This window comes from Triticum urartu, chromosome 2A (genome assembly GCF_056163025.1).
Source record: "Triticum urartu cultivar PI428250 chromosome 2A, HENAU_Tu73, whole genome shotgun sequence".
NCBI classification, from domain to species: Eukaryota; Viridiplantae; Streptophyta; class Magnoliopsida; order Poales; family Poaceae; genus Triticum; species Triticum urartu.
In genome coordinates this window covers 82,412,159-82,431,652 of record NC_141874.1, presented here as the reverse complement: position 1 = coordinate 82,431,652, position 19,494 = coordinate 82,412,159, and the positions used below count along the sequence as shown (strand labels likewise).

The following is a 19,494-nucleotide window of genomic DNA, read 5'->3' as shown; positions in this document are numbered from 1 at the left end:
TGAACCAAAGGAGATCTTAGTCTAGCAAAGGCTTTAATCTCCTTGAAAGTGGTACCATTCATGGAACGATCATGCTCTCTGGTCCATTGACAGCTTGCACAAGCATCATTGAGTCCGTCTCCACGATCGACCACTGAACCCATATACCCCATTGCTGGGCCGCTTGTAGGCTTTCCAGGCAGACTATCGCTTCAGGAGATCCTGAACATAGGGCAAGTGACCGGCACCAGCAGCAACAGCTTCCCCGGACGAGTCCCTAATAACAAAACCCCAACCCCCTTAAGTTCAAAAAAAAAAAAAACCCAACCCCCTTGGCAAGTGGCAACTGTCAGCTGCCGCACTTCCATCACTGTTAATTTTCAGCAAGTCATCTGCAGGCGGTGTCCAGACAGGTGCAGGTTTCGGCTGTTGCTTCCTATCCTTTCGTCCCAGTGACTCGCAGTCTAGCATCTGTTTGACCCATATGACAAACAGCCTCAGGTGATCCTATCATGTTGAATTTTGTTAATGTATCCATACCTTTTCTCTGGTATCCCTCCTGTTGCTCGAGTAGTTCTTCTCAAAACAATCAATCGACCTTTTTGTAGCAACTGACCCTTCAGCCTGATCCTCATAAGAGTAAATGGAAATCACATTCATGGTGAACATCAATGCCCAAGACACCTCCACTAGGTAGCGATTTTTCCTCTCCGCCACCCCATCCCGAGGAGGTATGTCCAGCCAAGATGTTTGATGCAGGATGCCCTTTCTAGACATGGAGAAACCAATGGCCTTATCCGGGCTTAGGCTTCATGGGCAAGGAAGTGGTAGTCGAGTCCACTGTCTTCTTGAGTTCTTCCAGCTCCGCTGATGCGAGAGCAGCCTCGACGTGCTCCAGGGTGGCGACCTCTGCTTCTAGTGCCTTCTCGGTGTTGTCGCTGACCTTGATGGTACCATTTGGGCCTAGCATCTTTAGATGTAGATAGGCATAGGATGGTAACGCCATGAACTTTACATATGCCCGCTTGCCTAGGATCGTGGAGACGGACTCAATGATTGCTTGTCAGTATCCTGGACATTGAGTACGTGCCGGATGTGGTTAAGTGGGTTCACCGAGGCATGATTTTTAACCTCAGATTGAGTTCGAGGACACCGAGCTCTTCTCTGAGGTCTTGGCTGCGAATGACGTTGATATGCTCGATAAGGATGATGGCTCGGGCAATAAGGAGGTGCGCGAGGATGACAGTGGGCGCAAGGCGTCTAACATCCCGGGTTCCGATGCACCGGCATCCGGGAAAGAGACTGCTCCATCGACGGTTGCACCCATGAACTCGCTGAGATTTGGGTCCTTCGAGCCTGCCTCCGCTCCTCCCTGATTGTGGAGCGATCGGATGGAGCGTGATGACATGCTTGAGAGATCGCTTCCTCCTTTGGATTTTGATATTGCTGATGATCCGGTGGTTGATGAGTTTGTTGATGCGGTACCCTCGGTGGAGAGTTCACGATATCACAGGTGGAGATTGATCTAGGTGTCCAGGAGGGCCTAGTTGGTGGGGATGTTCGTGGGCAGGCGGCCTTGCGATGTACATCTCCGCCTCCTCTGGCGGTGGCCGTGCCGCGGGACGGTGGTACGGTCGGACCGGGAGGGGGCGTGGGCAGGAGGCCTCCGCCCTTGCCTCTCCTTCGACGCACTCGGCCATGGTAGTCGGACAGGGTGGGGCGTGGGCAGGAGGCCCCCACCCCTGCCTCTCCGTTGGCGCGTTCGGCGTCGGCGGCTAGACCGGGAGGGGGCGCGGGCAGGAGGCCTCCACCCCTACCTCCCCCTTGGCGCTCTCGTCTGTGACGGTGTCCGTGGTGGCTGCATCGCCTAGGGTGGCGAGCCCGATGGTGACCATCCCTCACTCCGATGGTGGGGCCAGGACAGGAGGGGGGCGCGGGCAGGTGGCCTCCGCCCCCTCTTCTCCCTTGGCTCAGGAGATCTCGACGGCTCTCGGGGGCCTCTCGGTGGCCCCAGTTCAGCTGAGTTCTGTTGGGGGTCGGGCAGGAGGCTCCACCCCGAACGGGGCCATGCGCGAGGAGATTATTGCTTTTGGAGGGATCCCAGATCCTGTGTCTGAAGGACGACGGATGATCAGTCGCCTTCAGGATCAGCTGGATGTTGATGACATGCAGCTCAGGTGCGCCATGCGGGCGGCCAAGCTTCGTGACATTGAGGTCACTACTGGTATGTCGGTCAACACGTCAAATTCGATTTTACATTTTTCAAATGATGAGATTGTTCACAATGCAAATCAATTCGGGGTTTCACTAGGTAGTAATGGTAGTGAAATCACTAAATCAGTTAATGATATTCTCGACCTCGAAGCGGAGCATGCTTTGGAATTGATTCGTAACTTAGCAGCCGTCAAACCCGTGAACGAGTCAGACATAGATGCGTTGGGTGTCAGGGTTTTTGACAGTCTTTGTGCGGATTTGGCCCCTTCACTTCCTGAGACGGAGGACGATGAGGGTCTCGACTCCCCAAGAAACTCGTTACATGTAGATGTTCCAGAAGTTATGTCCACGAAGTCCAGTTGTGAGGACCGGATGCAGGATCAAACTAAGCCTAAGTGGAAGTGGAAACGGAAGGTGTATCCCACTTCGGCTGTGCGTAGAAGTGCTAGAATCCGTACCTTTAAAAAAATTCATGATGAAATATGAGAGGCATTTTTTTGGAATAGCAGAGGTCTTAAGGACTTGGCTAAAAGAAGATTTTTAGCGGATGCGTCTATTGAATACCAGTTAGATTTCATCACCCTATCAGAAACTGGGAGGGACAATTTCACCCCACCCCCCCAGTTTCTTAGTACTTTATCGGGGGGTGTCGATTTTTATTAGCATTGCCTACCCCCCAAGAGGACGGTCCGGTGGGATCTTACTTGGGGTTAAATGTGAGTCGTCGGAAGTTCGGAGTATGGTTATGGGAGATTTTGCGGTAAAATTCCGGATAAGATCAAAGGCCGACGGTTTTAATTGGGCGTTGGTGGCGGTGTACAGTGCCGCACAGCCAGAGCTCAAGCCGTATTTTTTGGCTGATCTTGTACGTATCTGCGAGAGTGAGTGAAGGAAATATGCCCTAGAGGCAATAATAAAGTTATTATTTATTTCCTTATTTCATGATAAATGTTTATTATTCATGCTAGAATTCTATTAACCGGAAACATAATACATGTGTGAATACATAGACAAACAGAGTGTCACTAGTATGCCTCTACTTGACTAGCTCGTTGATCAAAGATGGTTAAGTTTCCTAACCATAGACATGAGTTGTCATTTGATTAATGGGATCACATCATTAGGAGAATGATGTGATTGACTTGACCCATTCCGCTAGCTTAGCACTTGATCGTTTAGTTTGTTGCTATTGCTTTCTTCATGACTTATACATGTTCCTATGACTATGAGATTATGCAACTCCTGTTTACCGGAGGAACACTTTGTGTGCCACCAAACGTCACAGCGTAACTGGGTGATTATAAAAGTGCTCTACAGGTGTCTCTGAAGGTACTTGCTGGGTTGGCGTATTTCGAGATTAGGATTTGTCACTCCGATTGTCGGAGAGGTATCTCTGGGCCCACTCGGTAATGCACATCACTATAAGCCTTGCAAGCATTGCAACTAATGAGTTAGTTGCAGGATGATGTATTGCGGAACGAGGAAAGAGACTTGCCGGTAACGAGATTGAACTAGGTATTGAGATACCGACAATCGAATCTCGGGCAAGTAACATACCGATGGCAAAGGGAACAACGTATGTTGTTATGCGGTCTGACCGATAAAGTTCTTCGTAGAATATGTAGGAGCCAGGGCATCCAGGTCCCGCTATTGGTTATTGACCAGAGAGGTGTCTCGGTCATGTCTACATAGTTCTCGAACCCGTAGGGTCCGCACGCTTAACGTTCGTTGACGATATAGTACTATGAATTATGTATGTTGGTGACCGAATGTTATTCGGAGTTTTGGATGAGATCACAGATATGACGAGGAACTCCGGAATGGTCCGGAAGTAAAGATTGATATGTGGATAGTAGTGTTTGATCTCCGGAAGGGTTCCGGAATTCACCGGAAGGGGTTCCGGATGTTTCCTAAAATGTTTGGGCACGAGAACACTTTATCTGGGCCAAAGGGGAAAGCCCACGAGGTTTTTGGAAAGCGCAAAAGGAAGTTTTGCGGAGTCCAGGGGCCAGACGCCAGGGTCCCTGGCATCTGGGTCCAGACGCCGGGAACCCTGGCGTCTAGCCCTGGAGTCCGAGAAGGACTCTTGCCTTTCGGGTGAAACCGACTTTGTGGAGGCTTTTACTCCAAGTTTCGACCCCAAGGCTCAACATATAAATAGAGGGGCACGACTAGCACCCAAGAGAGATCAAGAAACACCAAGTCGTGTGCTGGCAACCCCGTCCCCTCTAGTTTATCCTCCGTCATAGTTTTCTTAGTGCTTAGGCGAAGCCCTGCGGAGATTGTTCTTCACCAACACTGTCACCACGCCGTCGTGCTGCCGGAACTCATCTACTACTTCGCCCCTCTTTCTGGATCGAGAAGGCGAGGACGTCACCGAGCCGAACATGTGTAGAACTCGGAGGTGCCGTGCTTTACTTGGATCGGTCGGATCGTGAAAACGTACGACTACATCAACCGCGTTGATATAACGCTTCCACGAACGGTCTACGAGGGTACGTAGACAACACTCTCCCCTCTCGTTGTTATGCATCACCATGATCCTGCGTGTGCGTAGGAATTTTTTGAAATTACTATGTTCCCCAACGGTGGCATCCGAGCCTGGTTTTATGCGTAGATGTTATATGCACGAGTAGAACACAAGTGAGTTGTGGGCGATATAAGTCATACTGCTTACCAGCATGTCATACTTTGGGTCGGCAGTATTGTTGGATGAAGCGGCCCGGACCGACATTACGCATACGCTTACGCGAGACTGGTTCTACCGACGTGCTTTGCACACAGGTGGCTGGCGGGTGTCAGTTTCTCCAACTTTAGTTGAACCGAGTGTGGCTACGCCCAGTCCTTGAGAAGGTTAAAACAACACTAACTTGGCGAACTATCGTTGTGGTTTTGATGCGTAGGTAAGAACGGTTCTTACTCAGCCCGTAGCAGCCACGTAAAACTTGCAACAACAAAGTAGAGGACATCTAACTTGTTTTTGCAGGGCATGTTGTGATGTGATATGGTCAAGGCATGATGCTAAATTTTATTGTATGAGATGATCATGTTTTGTAACCGAGTTATCGGCAACTGGCAGGAGCCATATGGTTGTCGCTTTATTGTATGCAATGCAAACGCCCTCTAATGCTTTACTTTATCACTAAGCGGTAGCGATAGTCGTAGAAACATAAGTTGGCGATACGACAACGATGCTACGATGGAGATCAAGGTGTCGCGCCGGTGACGATGGTGATCATGACGGTGCTTCGAAGATGGAGATCACAAGCACAAGATGATGATGGCCATATCATATCACTTATATTGATTGCATGTGATGTTTATCTTTTTATGCATCTTATCTTGCTTTGATTGACGGTAGCATTATAAGATGGTCTCTCACTAAATTATCAAGGTATAAGTGTTCTCCCTGAGTATGCACCGTTGCGAAAGTTCTTCGTGCTGAGACACCACGTGATGATCGGGTGTGATAGGCTCTACGTTCAAATACAACAGGTGCAAAATAGTTGCACACGCGAAATACTCAGGTTAAACTTGACGTGCCTAGCATATAACAGATATGGCCTCGGAACACGGAGACCGAAAGGTCGAGCGTGAATCATATAGTAGATATGATCAACATAGTGATGTTCACCATTGAAACTACTACATCTCACGTGATGATCGGACATGGTTTAGTTGATATGGATCACGTGATCACTTAGAGGATTAGAGGGATGTCTATCTAAGTGGGAGTTCTTTAATAACTTGATTAACTGAACTTTAATTTATCATGAACTTAGTCCTGGTAGTATTAGCATATCTATGTTGTAGATCAATAGCTCGCGATGTTGCTCCCCGTTTATTATTTATATGTTCCTAGAGAAAACTAAGTTGAAAGATGTTAGTAGCAATAATGCGGATTGGATCCGTGATCTAAGGTTTATCCTCATTGCTGCATAGAAGAATTATGTCCTTGATGCATCGCTAGGTGACAGACCTATTGCAGGAGCAGATGCAGACGTTACGAACGTTTTGACAAAAGCTCGTATATGATGACTACTTGATAGTTAAGTGCATCATGCTTTACGGCTTAGAACCGGGACTTCAAAAATGTTTTGAACGCCACAGAGCATATAAGATGTTCCAAGAGTTGATATTGGTATTTCATACTCATGCCCGTGTCGAGAGGTATGAGACCTCTGACAGTACTTTGCCTACAAGATAGAGGAGAATAGCTCAACCAGTGAACATGTGTTCAGATTGTCTGGGTACTACAATTGCTTGAATCAAATGGGAGTTAATCTTCCAGATAAGATAGTAATTGACAGAATTCTCTAGTCACTATCACCAAGTTACTAGAACTTCGTGATGAACTATAATATGCAAGGGATGACGAAAGTAATTCCTGAGCTCTTCGCGATGCTAAAATCGACGAAGGTAGAAATCAAGAAAGAGCACCAAGTGTTGATGTTTAACAAGACCACTAGTTTCAAGTAAAGGGACAAAGGGAAGAAAGGGGAACTTCAAGAAGAACGACAAGCAAGTTGCTGCTCAAGAAGAAGCCCAAGTCTGGACCTAAGCCTGAAACTAAGTGCTTCTACTGCAAAGGGACTGGTCACTGGAAGCGGAACTACCCCAAGTATTTGGTGGATAAGAAGGATGGCAAAGTGAACAAAGGTATATTTGATATACAGATTATTGATGTGTATTTTACTAGTGTTCGTAGCAACCCCTCGGTATTTGATACTGGTTCAGTTGCTAAGAGTAGTAACTCGAAACGGGAGTTGCAGAATGAACAGAGACTAGTTAAGGGTGAAGTGATGATGTGTATTGGAAATGGTTCCAAGATTGATATGATCATCATCGCACACTCCCTATACTTTCGGTATTAGTGTTAAACCTAAAATAAATGTTATTTAGTGTTTGCGTTAAGCATGAATATGATTGGATCATGTTTATTGCAATACGGTTATTCATGTAAGTTAGAGAATAATTGTTGTTCTGTTTACATGAATAAAACCTTCTATGGTCATACACCCAATGAAAATGGTTTGTTGGATCTCGATCGTGGTGATACACATTTTCATAATATTGAAGCCAAAATATGCAAAATTAATAATGATAGTGCAACTTATTTGTGGCACTGTCGTTTAGGTCATATTGGTGTAAAGCACATGAAGAAAATCCATGCTGATGGGCTTTTGGAATCACTTGATTATGAATCAGTTGATGCTTGGGAACCATGCCTCATGGGCAAGATGACTGATATGTCTCCAACGTATCTATAATTTTTGATTTCTCCATGCTATATTATCTACTGTTTTGGACATTATTGGGCTTTATTATCCACTTTTATATTATTTTTGGGACTAACCTATTAATCGGAGGCCCAGCCCAGAATTGCTGTTTTTTTCCTTTTTTTAGGGTTTCGAAGAAAAGGAATAGCAAACGGAGTCCAAACGGAATGAAACCTTCGGGGACGTGATTTCTCATCGAATACAACTCATGAGACTTGGACCCTACGTCAAGACACGTAACAGGAGGCCACGAGGTAGGGGGCGCGCCTACCCCCCCCCCCCCCCCCCCGTGCGCCCTCCACCCTCGTGGGCCCCCTGTTGCTCCACCGATGTACTTCTTCCTCCTATATATACCCACGTACCCCCAATGATCAGATACAGAGCCAAAAACCTAATTCCACCGCCGCAACTTTCTGTATCCACGAGATCCCATCTTGGGGCCTGTTCCGGAGCTCCGCCGGAGGGGGCATCGATCACGGAGGGCTTCTACATCAACACCATAGCATCTCCGATGAAGTGCGAGTAGTTTACCTCAGACCTACGGGTCCATAGTTAGTATCTAGATGGCTTCTTCTCTCTTTTTGGATCTCATTACAATGTTCTCCCCCTCTCTTGTGGAGATCTATTCGATGTAATCTTCTTTTTGCGGTGTGTTTGTTGAGACCGATGAATTGTGGGTTTATGATCAAGTCTATCTATAAATAATATTTGAATCTTCTCTGAATTCTTTTATGTATGATTGGTTATCTTTGCAAGTCTCTTCGAATTATCAGTTTGGTTTGGCCTACTAGATTGATCTTTCTTGCAATGGGAGAAGTGCTTAGCTTTGGGTTCAATCTTGCGGTGTCCTTTCCCGGTGACAGTAAGGGAAGCAAGGCACATATTGTATTGTTTCCATCGAAGATAACAAGATGGGGTTTTCTTCATATTGCATGAGTCTATCCCTCTACATCATGTCATCTTGCTTAAGGCGTTACTCTGTTTTTAACTTAATACTCTAGATGCATGCTGGATAGCGGTCGATGAGTGGAGTAATAGTAGTAGATGCAGGCAGGAGTCGGTCTACTTGTCTCAGACGTGATGCCTATATACATGATCATACCTAGATATTCTCATAATTATGCTCAATTCTGTCAATTGCTCAACAATAATTTGTTCACCCACCGTAGAATACTTATGCTCTCGAGAGAAGCCACTAGTGAAACCTATGGCCCCCGGATCTATCTTTATCATATCAATCTCCTACTACTTAGTTATTTCCTTTACTATTTATTTTTCCTTTATTTTACTTTGCATCTTTATCATAAAAATACCAAAAATATTATCATATCATATCTATCAGATCTCACTCTCCTAAGTGGCCCTATAGGGATTGACAACCCCTATTTGCGTTGGTTGCGAGGATTTATTTGTTTTGTGCAGGTGTGAGGGACTCACGCGTAGCCTCCTACTAGATTGATACCTTGGTTCTCAAAAACTGAGGGAAATACTTACGCTACTTTGCTGCATCATCCTTCCTCTTCGGGGAAAACCAACGCAGTGCTAAAAGAGGTAGCAATGACTAAGACTCCGTTCTCCGGAACAATGGAGCGAGCAACATATTTGTTGGAAATCATACATACTGATGTATGTGGTTCGATGAATATTGAGGCTCGCGGCAGGTATCATTATTTTCTGATCTTCACAGATGATTTGAGCAGATATGAGTATATCTACTTGATGAAACACAAATCTGAAACATTTGAAAAGTTCAAAGAATTTCAGAGTGAAGTGGAGAATCATCTTGACAAAAAAAGTTTCTACGATATGATCGCAGAAGTAAAATATTTGAGTTACGAGTTTGTCCTTCAGTTAAAACAATGTGAAATAGTTTCACTACTCACGCCACCTGGAACACCACAGTGTAATGGTGTGTACGAACGTCGTAACCGTACTTTATTAGATATGGTGCGATCTATGATGTCTCTTACCGATTTACCACTATCGTTTTGGGGTTATGCATTAGAGACAACTACATTCACGTTAAATAGGGCACCATCTAAATCCGTTGAGACGGCATCATATGAACTATGGTTTGGCAAGAAACCTAAGCTGTCGTTTCTTAAAGTTTGAGGTTGCAATGCTTATGTGAAAAAGTTTCAACCTGATAAGCTCAAACCCAAATCGGAGAAGTGTATCTTCATAGGATACCCAAAAGAAAATGTTGGGTACACCTTCTATCACAGATCCGAAGGCAAGATATTCATTGCTGAGAATGGATCCTTTCTAGAGAAGGAGCTTCTCTCGAAAGAAGTGAGTGGGAGGAAAGTAGAACTTGATGAGGTAACTATACCTGCTCTCTTATTGGAAAGTAGTTTATCACAGAAATCTGTTCCTGTGACTACTACACCAATTAGTGAGGAAGCTAATGATGATGATCATGTAACTTCAGATCAAGTTACTACCGAACCTCGTAGGTAAACCAGAGTGAGATCCGCACCAGAGTGGTACGGTAATCTTGTTCTGGAGGTCATGTTACTTGACCATGACGAACCTACAAACTATGAGGAAGCGATGATGAGCCCAGATTCCACGAAATGGCTTGAGTCCATTAAATCTAAGATGAGATCCATGTACGAGAACAAAGTATGGACTTTGATTGACTTGCCCAATGATCGGCGAACCATTGAGATTAAATGGATCTTCAAGAGGAAGACGGACGCTGATAGTAGTGTTACTATCTACAAAGCTAGAATTGTCGCAAAAAGGTTTTCGACAAGTTCAAGGTGTTGACTACGATGAGAGTTTCTCACTCGTATCTATGCTTAAGTCTGTCCGAATCATGTTAGCAATTGCCGCATTTTATGAAATCGGGCAAATGGATAAACAAAATTGCATTCCTTAATGGATTTATTTGAGAAGAGTTGTATATGATGCAACCAGAAGGTTTTGTCAATCCTAAAGGTGCTAACAAAATATGCAAGCTCCAGCGATCCATCTATGGAGTGGTGCAAGCATTTCAGAGTTGGAATATATACTTTGATGAGCTGATCAAAGCATATAATTTTATACAGACTTGTGGTGAAGCCCGTATTTACAAGAAAGTGAGTGGGAGCACTACAACATTTCTGATAAATATATGTGAATGACATATTGTTGATCAGAAATAATGTAGAATTTTCTGGAAAGCATAAAGGAGTATTTGAAAGGAGTTTTTTCAATAAAGACCTCAGTGAAGCTACTTACATATTGAGCATCAAGATCTATAGAGATAGATCAAGACGCTTGATAAGTTTTTTCAATGAGTACATACCTTGACAAGATTTTGAAGTAGTTCAAAATGGAACAATCAAAGAAAGAGTTCTTACCTGTGTTATAAGGTGTGAAATTGAGTAAGACTCAAAGCCCGACCACGGCAGAAGATAGAAAGAGAATGAAAGTCATTCCCTATGCCTCAGCCATAGTTTCTATAAAGTATGCCATGATGTGTACCAGATCTATTGTATACCCTACACTAAGTTTAGCAAGGGGGTACAATAGTGATCTGGGAGTAGATCACTGGACAGTGGTCAAAATTATCCTTAGTGTAATAAGGATATGTTTCTCGATTATGGAGGTGACAAAAGGTTTGTCGTAAAGTGTTACGTCGATGCAAATTTTGACACTGATTCAGATGACTCTAAAGTCTTAATCTGGATACATTTTGAAAGTGGGAGCAATTAGCTAGAGTAGCTCAGTACAGAGCATTGTTGACATAGAAATTTGCAGTATACATATGGATCTAAATGTTGCAGACCCGTTAACTAAACTTCTCTCACAAGCAAAACATGATCACACCTTAATACTCTTTGGGTGTTAATCACATAGCGATGTGAACTAGATTACTGACTCTAGTAAACCCTTTGGGTGTTGGTCACATGACGATGTGAACTATGGGTGTTAATCACATGGTGATGTGAACTATTGATGTTAAATCACATGGCGATGTGATCTAGATTATTGACTCTAGTGCAAGTGGGAGACTGAAGAAAATATGCCCTAGAGGCAATAATAAAGTTATTATTTATTTCCTTATTTCATGATAAATGTTTATTATTCAAGCTAGAATTGTATTAACCGGAAACATAATACATGTGTGAATACATAGACAAACAGAGTGTCACTAGTATGCCTCTATTTGACTAGCTCGTTGATCAAAGATGGTTAAGTTCCCTAACCATAGACATGAGTTGTCATTTGATTAATGGGATCACATCATTAGGAGAATGATGTGATTGACTTGACCCATTCCGTTAGCTTAGCACTTGATCGTTTAGTTTGTTGTTGTTGCTTTCTTCATGACTTATACATGTTCCTATGACTATGAGATTATGCAACTCCCATTTACCGGAGGAACACTTTGTGTGCCACCAAACGTCACAACGTAACTGGGTGATTATAAAAGTGCTCTACAGGTGTCTCTGAAGGTACTTGTTGGGTTGGCGTATTTCGAGATTAGGATTTGTCACTCCAATTGTCGGAGAGGTATCTATGGGCCCACTCGGTAATGCACATCACTATAAGCCTTGCAAGCATTGCAACTAATGAGTTAGTTGCGGGATGATGTATTACAAAACGAGTAAAGAGACTTGCCGGTAACGAGATTGAACTAGGTATTGAGATACCGATGATTGAATCTCGGGCAAGTAACATACCGATGACAAAGGGAACAACGTATGTTGTTATGCGGTCTGACCGATAAAGATCTTCGTAGAATATGTAGGAGCCAATATGGGCATCCAGGTCCCGCTATTGGTTATTGACCAGAGAGGTGTCTCGGTCATGTCTACATAGTTCTCAAACCCGTAGGGTCCGCACGCTTAACGTTCATTGACGATATAGTACTATGGGTTATGTATGTTGGTGACCGGATGTTGTTCAAAGTTCCAGATGAGATCACGGATATGACGAGGAACTCCAGAATGTTCCGGAAGTAAAGATTGATATGTGGATAGTAGTGTTTGATCTCCGGAAGGGTTCCGGAATTCATCGGAAGGGGTTCCGGATGTTTCCTGAAATGTTTGGGCACAAGAACACTTTATCTGGGCCAAAGGGGAAATCCCACGAGGTTTTTGGAAAGCGCAAAAGGAAGTTTTGCGGAGTCCAGGGGCCAGACGCCAGGGTCCCTGGCGTCTGGGTCCAGACGCCGGGAACCCTGGCGTCTGGCCCTGGAGTCCGAGAAGGACTCTTGCCTTTCGGGTGAAACCGACTTTGTGGAGGCTTTTACTCCAAGTTTCGATCCCAAGGCTCAGCATATAAATAGAGGGGCAGGGCTAGCACCCAAGAGAGATCAAGAAACACCAAGTCGTGTGCCGGCAACCCCGTCCCCTCTATTTTATCCTCCGTCATAGTTTTCTTAGTGCTTAGGCGAAGCCCTGCGGAGATTGTTCTTCACCAACACCGTCACCACGCCGTCGTGCTGCCGGAACTCATCTACTACTTCGCCCCTCTTTCTGGATCGAGAAGGCCAGGACGTCACCGAGCCGAACGTGTGTAGAACTCGGAGGTGCCGTGCTTTCGGTACTTGGATCGGTCGGATCGTGAAGACGTACGACTACATCAACCGCGTTGATATAACGCTTCCGCGAACGGTCTACGAGGGTACGTAGACAACACTCTCCCCTCTCATTGCTATGCATCACCATGATCCTGCGTGTGCGTAGGAATTTTTTTGAAATTACTACGTTCCCCAATAGTGAGCAGATCCCAATCCTCGTTAGGGGCGATTTTAACATTATTCGAAGGAGGGAGGAAAAGAATAATGATAATTTTGATGACAGATGGTCGTTTATGTCCAATACCATAATCGAAAGCCTGGACCTTAGAGAGATTGAGCTTTCGGGTAGGAAATTTACCTGGGCTAATACACTACCAAACCCGACATTTGAGAAGCTGGACCATGTCCTTGCTAGTGTCGAATGGGAACAGGAGTTTCCCCTGGTCACGGTCCAAGCGTTATCGCGCGCAATCTCAGATCACACCCCGTTGCTAGTTGATTCTGGCGAGGCCACTCACGTGGGGAACAAAAACACTTTTTCTTTCGAATTAGCGTGGTTCGAAAGAGTAGGGTTCCTGGATCTGATAGCCATAGAATGGGCTAAAGATGCAGGTGGGAGTTCTCCTGTGGAAAGATGGCAGAATAAGATTAGGCATCTACGAAGGTTCCTTCGTAGATGGGCTAAGCACATGCATGGGATTTATAAGGCTGAAAAGGAAAGGCTCCATTTACTTATTCAATCCCTAGATTTAAAAGTTGAGTCCACCATTTTAGATACCAGAGAGCTGGAAACTAAAGTGGAGACGGAGTTGAGACTGAAAGAACTCCTTCGAGAGGAGGAATTGAAGTGGGCACTACGGGCTAAGGTTTGCAAAATCGTCCAAGGGGATGATAACACTCAATTCTTTCATATGATTGCTAATGGAAAACATCGAAAAAAGAGGATCTTTCAATTAGAGCAGGACGAGGGGGCGATTTTAGGACAAGAAAACCTCAAAGTGTATATAATAAATTACTATAAGCAGTTGTTTGGGCCTTCGGAGGACAACTTTGTGTCCTTAGATGAGTCCAGGGTTGAGGATGTCCCCCAACTCGCAGCAGATGAGAATGATATTTTAACGGCCCCATTTACGGAGAAAGAGGTGTTTGAGGCTATTTCACAAATGAAAAACAATAAGGCTCCAGGGCCGGATGGTTTTCCGGTGGAGTTTTATAAAAAGTGTTGGCACATTGTCAAAGGGGATTTACTTCCGATGTTCCATTATTTATTCTCCGGACATCTTCATTTGTTTCAATTGAATTTTGGAATGATAACTTTACTTCCTAAGAAAACAGAGGACGTTCGTATTGAGCAGTTCAGGCCTATCTGTCTTCTTAATGTAAGTTTCAAAATTTTCACCAAGGTTGGGACCAATAGGCTTATGCAAATTGCGCACTCTGTAGTGCAATCGTCCCAGACTGCTTTCATGCCGGACAGAAATATCCTAGAAGGGTTGGTCGTCCTGCATGAAACACCCCATGAACTCCACACGAAAAAAAATTGACGGAGGTATTTTCAAAGTGGACTTTGAGAAAGCGTATGATAAGGTCAAATGGCATTTCCTTCAACAGGCCTTGCGAATGAAAGGTTTTGATCAGGCCTGGAGGCACCAGGTAGACTCTTTCACGCAAAAAGGGAGTGTTGGAATTAAAGTGAATGATGATATAGGTCATTACTTCCAAACACACAAAGGATTGAGGCAAGGCGACCCGATGTCACCTATCCTATTTAACATAGTGATTGATATGTTGACAATTATCATAGGAAGGGCTAAGGATGCGGGGCGGGTAGGTGGCCTAGTACCGCACTTAGTTGATGGAGGTGTATCCATCCTACAGTACGCATATGATACTATCATCTTCATGGAGCATGACTTGGCAAAAGCGCGAAACATGAAGCTTGTGTTATGCTTATTCGAACAATTGACCGGGTTAAAGATTAACTTCCATAAGAGCGAATTGTTCTGTTTTGGAAGAGCTAATGATGACTAAGAGGCATATAAACAATTGTTCGGGTGTGAATTGGGGGCTCTAGCTTTCACGTATTTAGGTATACCAATCCACCATCGTAAGCTGACTAACAAAGAACGGAAGTGCATTGAGGATCTATTTGAAAGTTGAGCTGCTGGAAGGGCAAGCTAATGTCATATGGAGGCCGATTAATTCTCATTAATTCGGTCCTAACAAGTATGCCCATGTTTCTTCTTTCCTTTTTCGAGGTACCTGTAGGGGTCCGGAATAGGCTAGACTTCTATCAATCACGATTCTTTTGGCAGATCGATGAAATAAAAAGAAAGTACAAACTTGCTAAGTGGGATATCATTTGTCGGTCAAAATACCAAGGAGGTCTAGGCATTGAAAATTTGGAGGTGAAGAACAGATGTCTTCTTAGCAAGTGGATGTTCAAACTTTCGATTGAGACGGAGGCTACATGGGCTCAACTGCTGCGTAATAAGTACCTTCACTCAAAGACCTTGTCCGAGGTGGCAGTGAGGCGGACTGATTCGCCTTTTTGGAAGCGATTGATCTGTAACGCCCCGAGACCGTTGCGCCAGGTGTCTTCCAGTTATTCGCTGTTGTTGCCTTGTCATTTGTTTGCGTGTCATGCATTTCATATCATGTCATCATGTGCATCGCATTTGCATACGTGTTCGTCTCATGCATGCGAGCATTTTCCCCGTTGTCCGTTTTGCAATCCGGCACTCCTATGTCCTCCGGCGCTCTCTTTTGCCTCTTTTCGTGTGCGGGTGTTGGACGTCCTCGGATTGGACCGAGATTTGCCAAGCGGCTTTTGTTCACTACCGGTAGACCGCCTGTCAAGTTTTGTGTCATTTGGAGTTCGTTTGATACTCCAACAGTTAACCAAGGAACCGTAAAGGCCTCGTGTGTGTTGCAGCCCAACACCCCTCCAAAGTGGCCCAAAACCCATCCAAACCCCCTCCATCCTCTCGGTCGTTCGATCACGATCGCGTGGCCAAAAACCTGTGACGCCCCGAGACCGATGTGCCAGGTGTCCTCCAGTTATTCGTTGTTGTTGCCTTGTCATTGCTTGCGTGTCATGCATTGCATATCATGTCATCATGTGCATTTCATTTGCATACATGTTCGTCTCATGCATCCGAGCATTTTCCCCGTTGTCCGTTTTGCATTCCGGCGCTCCTATCTCCTCCGGTGCCCTTTTCTACCTATTTTCGTGTGTGGGGGTTAAACATTTCTGGATTGGACCGAGACTTGCCATGCGGCCTTGGTTTACTACCGGTAGACCGTCTATCAAGTTTCGTGCCATTTGGACTTCGTTTGATACTCCAACGGTTAACCGAGGGACCGAGAAGGCCTCGTTTGTGTTGCAGCCCAACACCCTTCCATTTTGGCCCAAAGCCCACCTAAACCTCCTCCATCATCTCGGTCGTTCGATCACAATCGCGTGGCCGAAAACCTCACCTCATTTGGACTCTCCTAGCTCCCTCTACCTATAAATATGTGGCCTCCCTCGAAATTTTCGCGCAGTCTAACCCTAACCTTCGTCCTCCTTGCGCCGCCGGACACGTCCGCCCGGCGGCCGGACATGTCCACCCCGTCCGGCCACGTCACCTGACCAATGGCGCGCTGCCACGTCGTCACCGCCGCCTCCCTCCTCCAATCCCGTTGCGCCACGTCGCTCCCGCCGTGTCCCACCGCCGCCGCGGCCCGCCAAGCCCATCTGAGGCCCGCCCGGTCCTGGATCTCTCCCTCGCCGCGCCCGCAGGACCCGGCGGAGAGCGCCGCCCGCCCCCGCTGAGAGGCACGCCTTTCGCCGGCCGCCGGGAGCCATCTCCGCCGCCGCCTCGTTTTCGCCGTCCACAACCGCCACCGCCCGCGTCAGACTCCCTCCGGCGAGCTTCGCCATCGCCGGTGCACCGCACCTAGTGCACGATCCCGCGTCGGATCCGGAGAGCCGCCGCCCGGATCTGTCGATCCCGCGCCGTCCTCGCCTCCTCGGCGCCCCGCACCTCCCTCGCCGGCCCTGCGTACTACGCCACCGCCGCCGCCGCCATGGCCCTGCTCGGGAGCGAGCAGAGGAGCCGCTCGCTCCCCGTGCCCGTTGACCGCGGCCCACTTTGGGTCATGGCCCAGCAGCGCCTGTCGGCCCACCTTCCTCTCCCTCCTTCCTGGGCCGAGCCCAGTGGTGAGCGCCTCTAAACCCCGCCCGTGCGTCTTTTAATTATTTCACGCTCATCATGTTTTTTTCTGGAAAACTGCTAAGTCCCCAGATCCCAATATTTTTTATGCATTTTCATCGCATCATAACTCATCATCTGTGGGTCCATTTTGAGCGTGTAGCATATCAAAATGTTCGTCTCAACGAGTACATCATTTAATCTCATTGCATCATTTTATTTTGAGCTTATCTTGATGCCCAAAATGCTGTTGGAAGAGGGCTATGTGATAAACTTGGAAGATCTGTTTCATCAAATAGATATTTGTCTTTTTTGCCATGCTTAATGTGTGCATGATATGCTCCTGAGTTCTACATGAGTTTTGTTATATGCCTTGCCATCTTTACAGAGGTGCTTACCATTTGTTTTTGTGATATGTGTGGTGACTAGCACAAGCTTGCAAAGTAGTGCATTCGCTAATGCTGATTTCAGGGACTTAGAATTTCACCAAGTCCTTGTTCTATTTTTGTCATTATGCCATATGTTCATGTTGTTTCCTACTGATCCGTGCCTCTTTTGAGGATGATCAGTAAGGATGATTTGTTTACATTGTGGTGCTCTATGCATTCATGTCTTTGTTTGCATTTATGGAGCAACCTAGCTTGAGTCAATCGAGCTCTACTTTTGCTATTTCGTGAATCCTGGCAGATTGTCGACTTGTTAGCGATTTTGCCGAGGATGTTGTTATTGATCCGTGCATGCTATGTTGTTGTTCTTGCCATTTCTAGCTTCTATGCCATGTATTCTTGATGGTTGTATGCTTAGTTTGTCATGACATTCTCTGTAATGAGTGCATCGAGCTCGTGAACATGCCTACTCGTTAACTGATTTGCATGCTCCAGTTTTTCACTAAGTCTGTAATCTGATTATGTTGTTGCCATGTTCACATGCTTGCAATTGTAATTTCGGATCCCTTTTGGTTCAAGGTCACTAAGGGACTTTTGTTAAGTGCTTTGAGTAGCTTCATGACATGCCTTGCTTTGCCATGTTAAGTTCCTGTAGCATATAGTTTTCATGCTCTAAAGTGTGCTTCCTGATGTTAAATTCCAGACTTCTGTTAATTTCACTAAGTCTGAAACCTGTTATCATTTGCACTTTTGCCATGCTTGTTTGAACCTGTTAATGGATGAATTGGCCGTAGCTCAGTGTTCATCTTTTGCCAAGAATCATGAGTGGATCCCTGCCATGTATCTTGTTGCCATGTTTGAGTGTTGTAGCATATTTATCTTGATGCATTTAGATGGCTACTTGCTGATTATCGCAGACCGGTGCCATATTTGTTTTGCTTGCCATTTCCAAACCGTGCATCCGATTTTGGTGATCTTTATATCGATTTCAATCGAAATCACCTCACCTTTCCAGTGGCACTCTTGGATTTACAGGTTGAGTCGAGGTTCAATCATTCCTTTCCAAATTATGCATATGCATCGCATACCACATCCCGCATATCATACCATGTTCATCTGTTGGTTGTTTACTATGTTGTGTGCTTCTTTCCAGTGTTGCTTCTTCAGGTTGGTTCCGGTAACGTCGCGTTTGTGAGGACCCTTTCGACTACGTCCGTTTGTCTTCTTCATGGACTCGTTCTTCTTCCTTGCGGGATTTCAGCAAGATGACCATACCCTCTAAATCACTTCTATCTTTGCTTGCTAGTTGATCGCTCTTTTGCTATGCCTATGTTGCGATACCTGCCACTTGCTTATCATGCCTCCCATATTGTTGAACCAAGCCTCTAACCCAGCTTGTCCTAGCAAGCCGTTGTTTGGCTATGTTACCGCTTTGCTCAGCCCCTCTTATAGCGTTGTTAGTTGTAGGTGAAGATTGGAGCTTGTTCCATGTTTGGAACATGGATATTTTGTTGGGATATCACAATATCTCTTATTTAATTAATGCATCTATATACTTGGTAAAGGGTGGAAGGCTCGGCCTTATGCCTGGTGTTTTGTTCCACTCTTGCCGCCCTAGTTTCCGTCATATCGGTGTTATGTTCCCGGATTGTGCGTTCCTTACGCGGTTGGGCTATAATGGGAACCCCTTGACAGTTTGCTTTGAATAAAACTCCTCCAGCAAGGCCCAACCTTGGTTTTACCATTCGCCACCTAGCCTCTTTTTCCCTTGGGTTAGGCCAGCCCAAGGGTCATCTTTATTTTAAACCCCCGGGCCAGTGCTTCTCTAAGTGTCGGTCCAACCCAGAGCACCGTGCGGGGCCGTCCCTTGGCAACTTGGGTTACGTTGGCTCCCGTACGCTTAGCTTATCCGGTGTGCCCTGAGA

At 45.6% G+C, this 19,494-nt stretch overlaps 1 protein-coding gene across 1 annotated transcript; it reads left to right on the top strand.

Moving 5' to 3' along the window:
- The first annotated feature begins 1,863 nt into the window (after positions 1 to 1,863).
- Positions 1,864 to 2,679, top strand: LOC147983949 (uncharacterized). Its single transcript, XM_087540921.1, has one exon. The coding sequence runs from the start codon at positions 1,864 to 1,866 to the stop codon at positions 2,677 to 2,679; it is 816 nt and encodes a 271-aa protein (XP_087397047.1).
- Positions 2,680 to 19,494: the final 16,815 nt, after the last annotated feature.

Coding starts and splice junctions, on each gene's coding strand:
- LOC147983949 (XM_087540921.1), top strand. CDS start 1,864: ATGGTGACCATCCCTCACTCCGATGGTGGGGCCAGGACAGGAGGGGGG.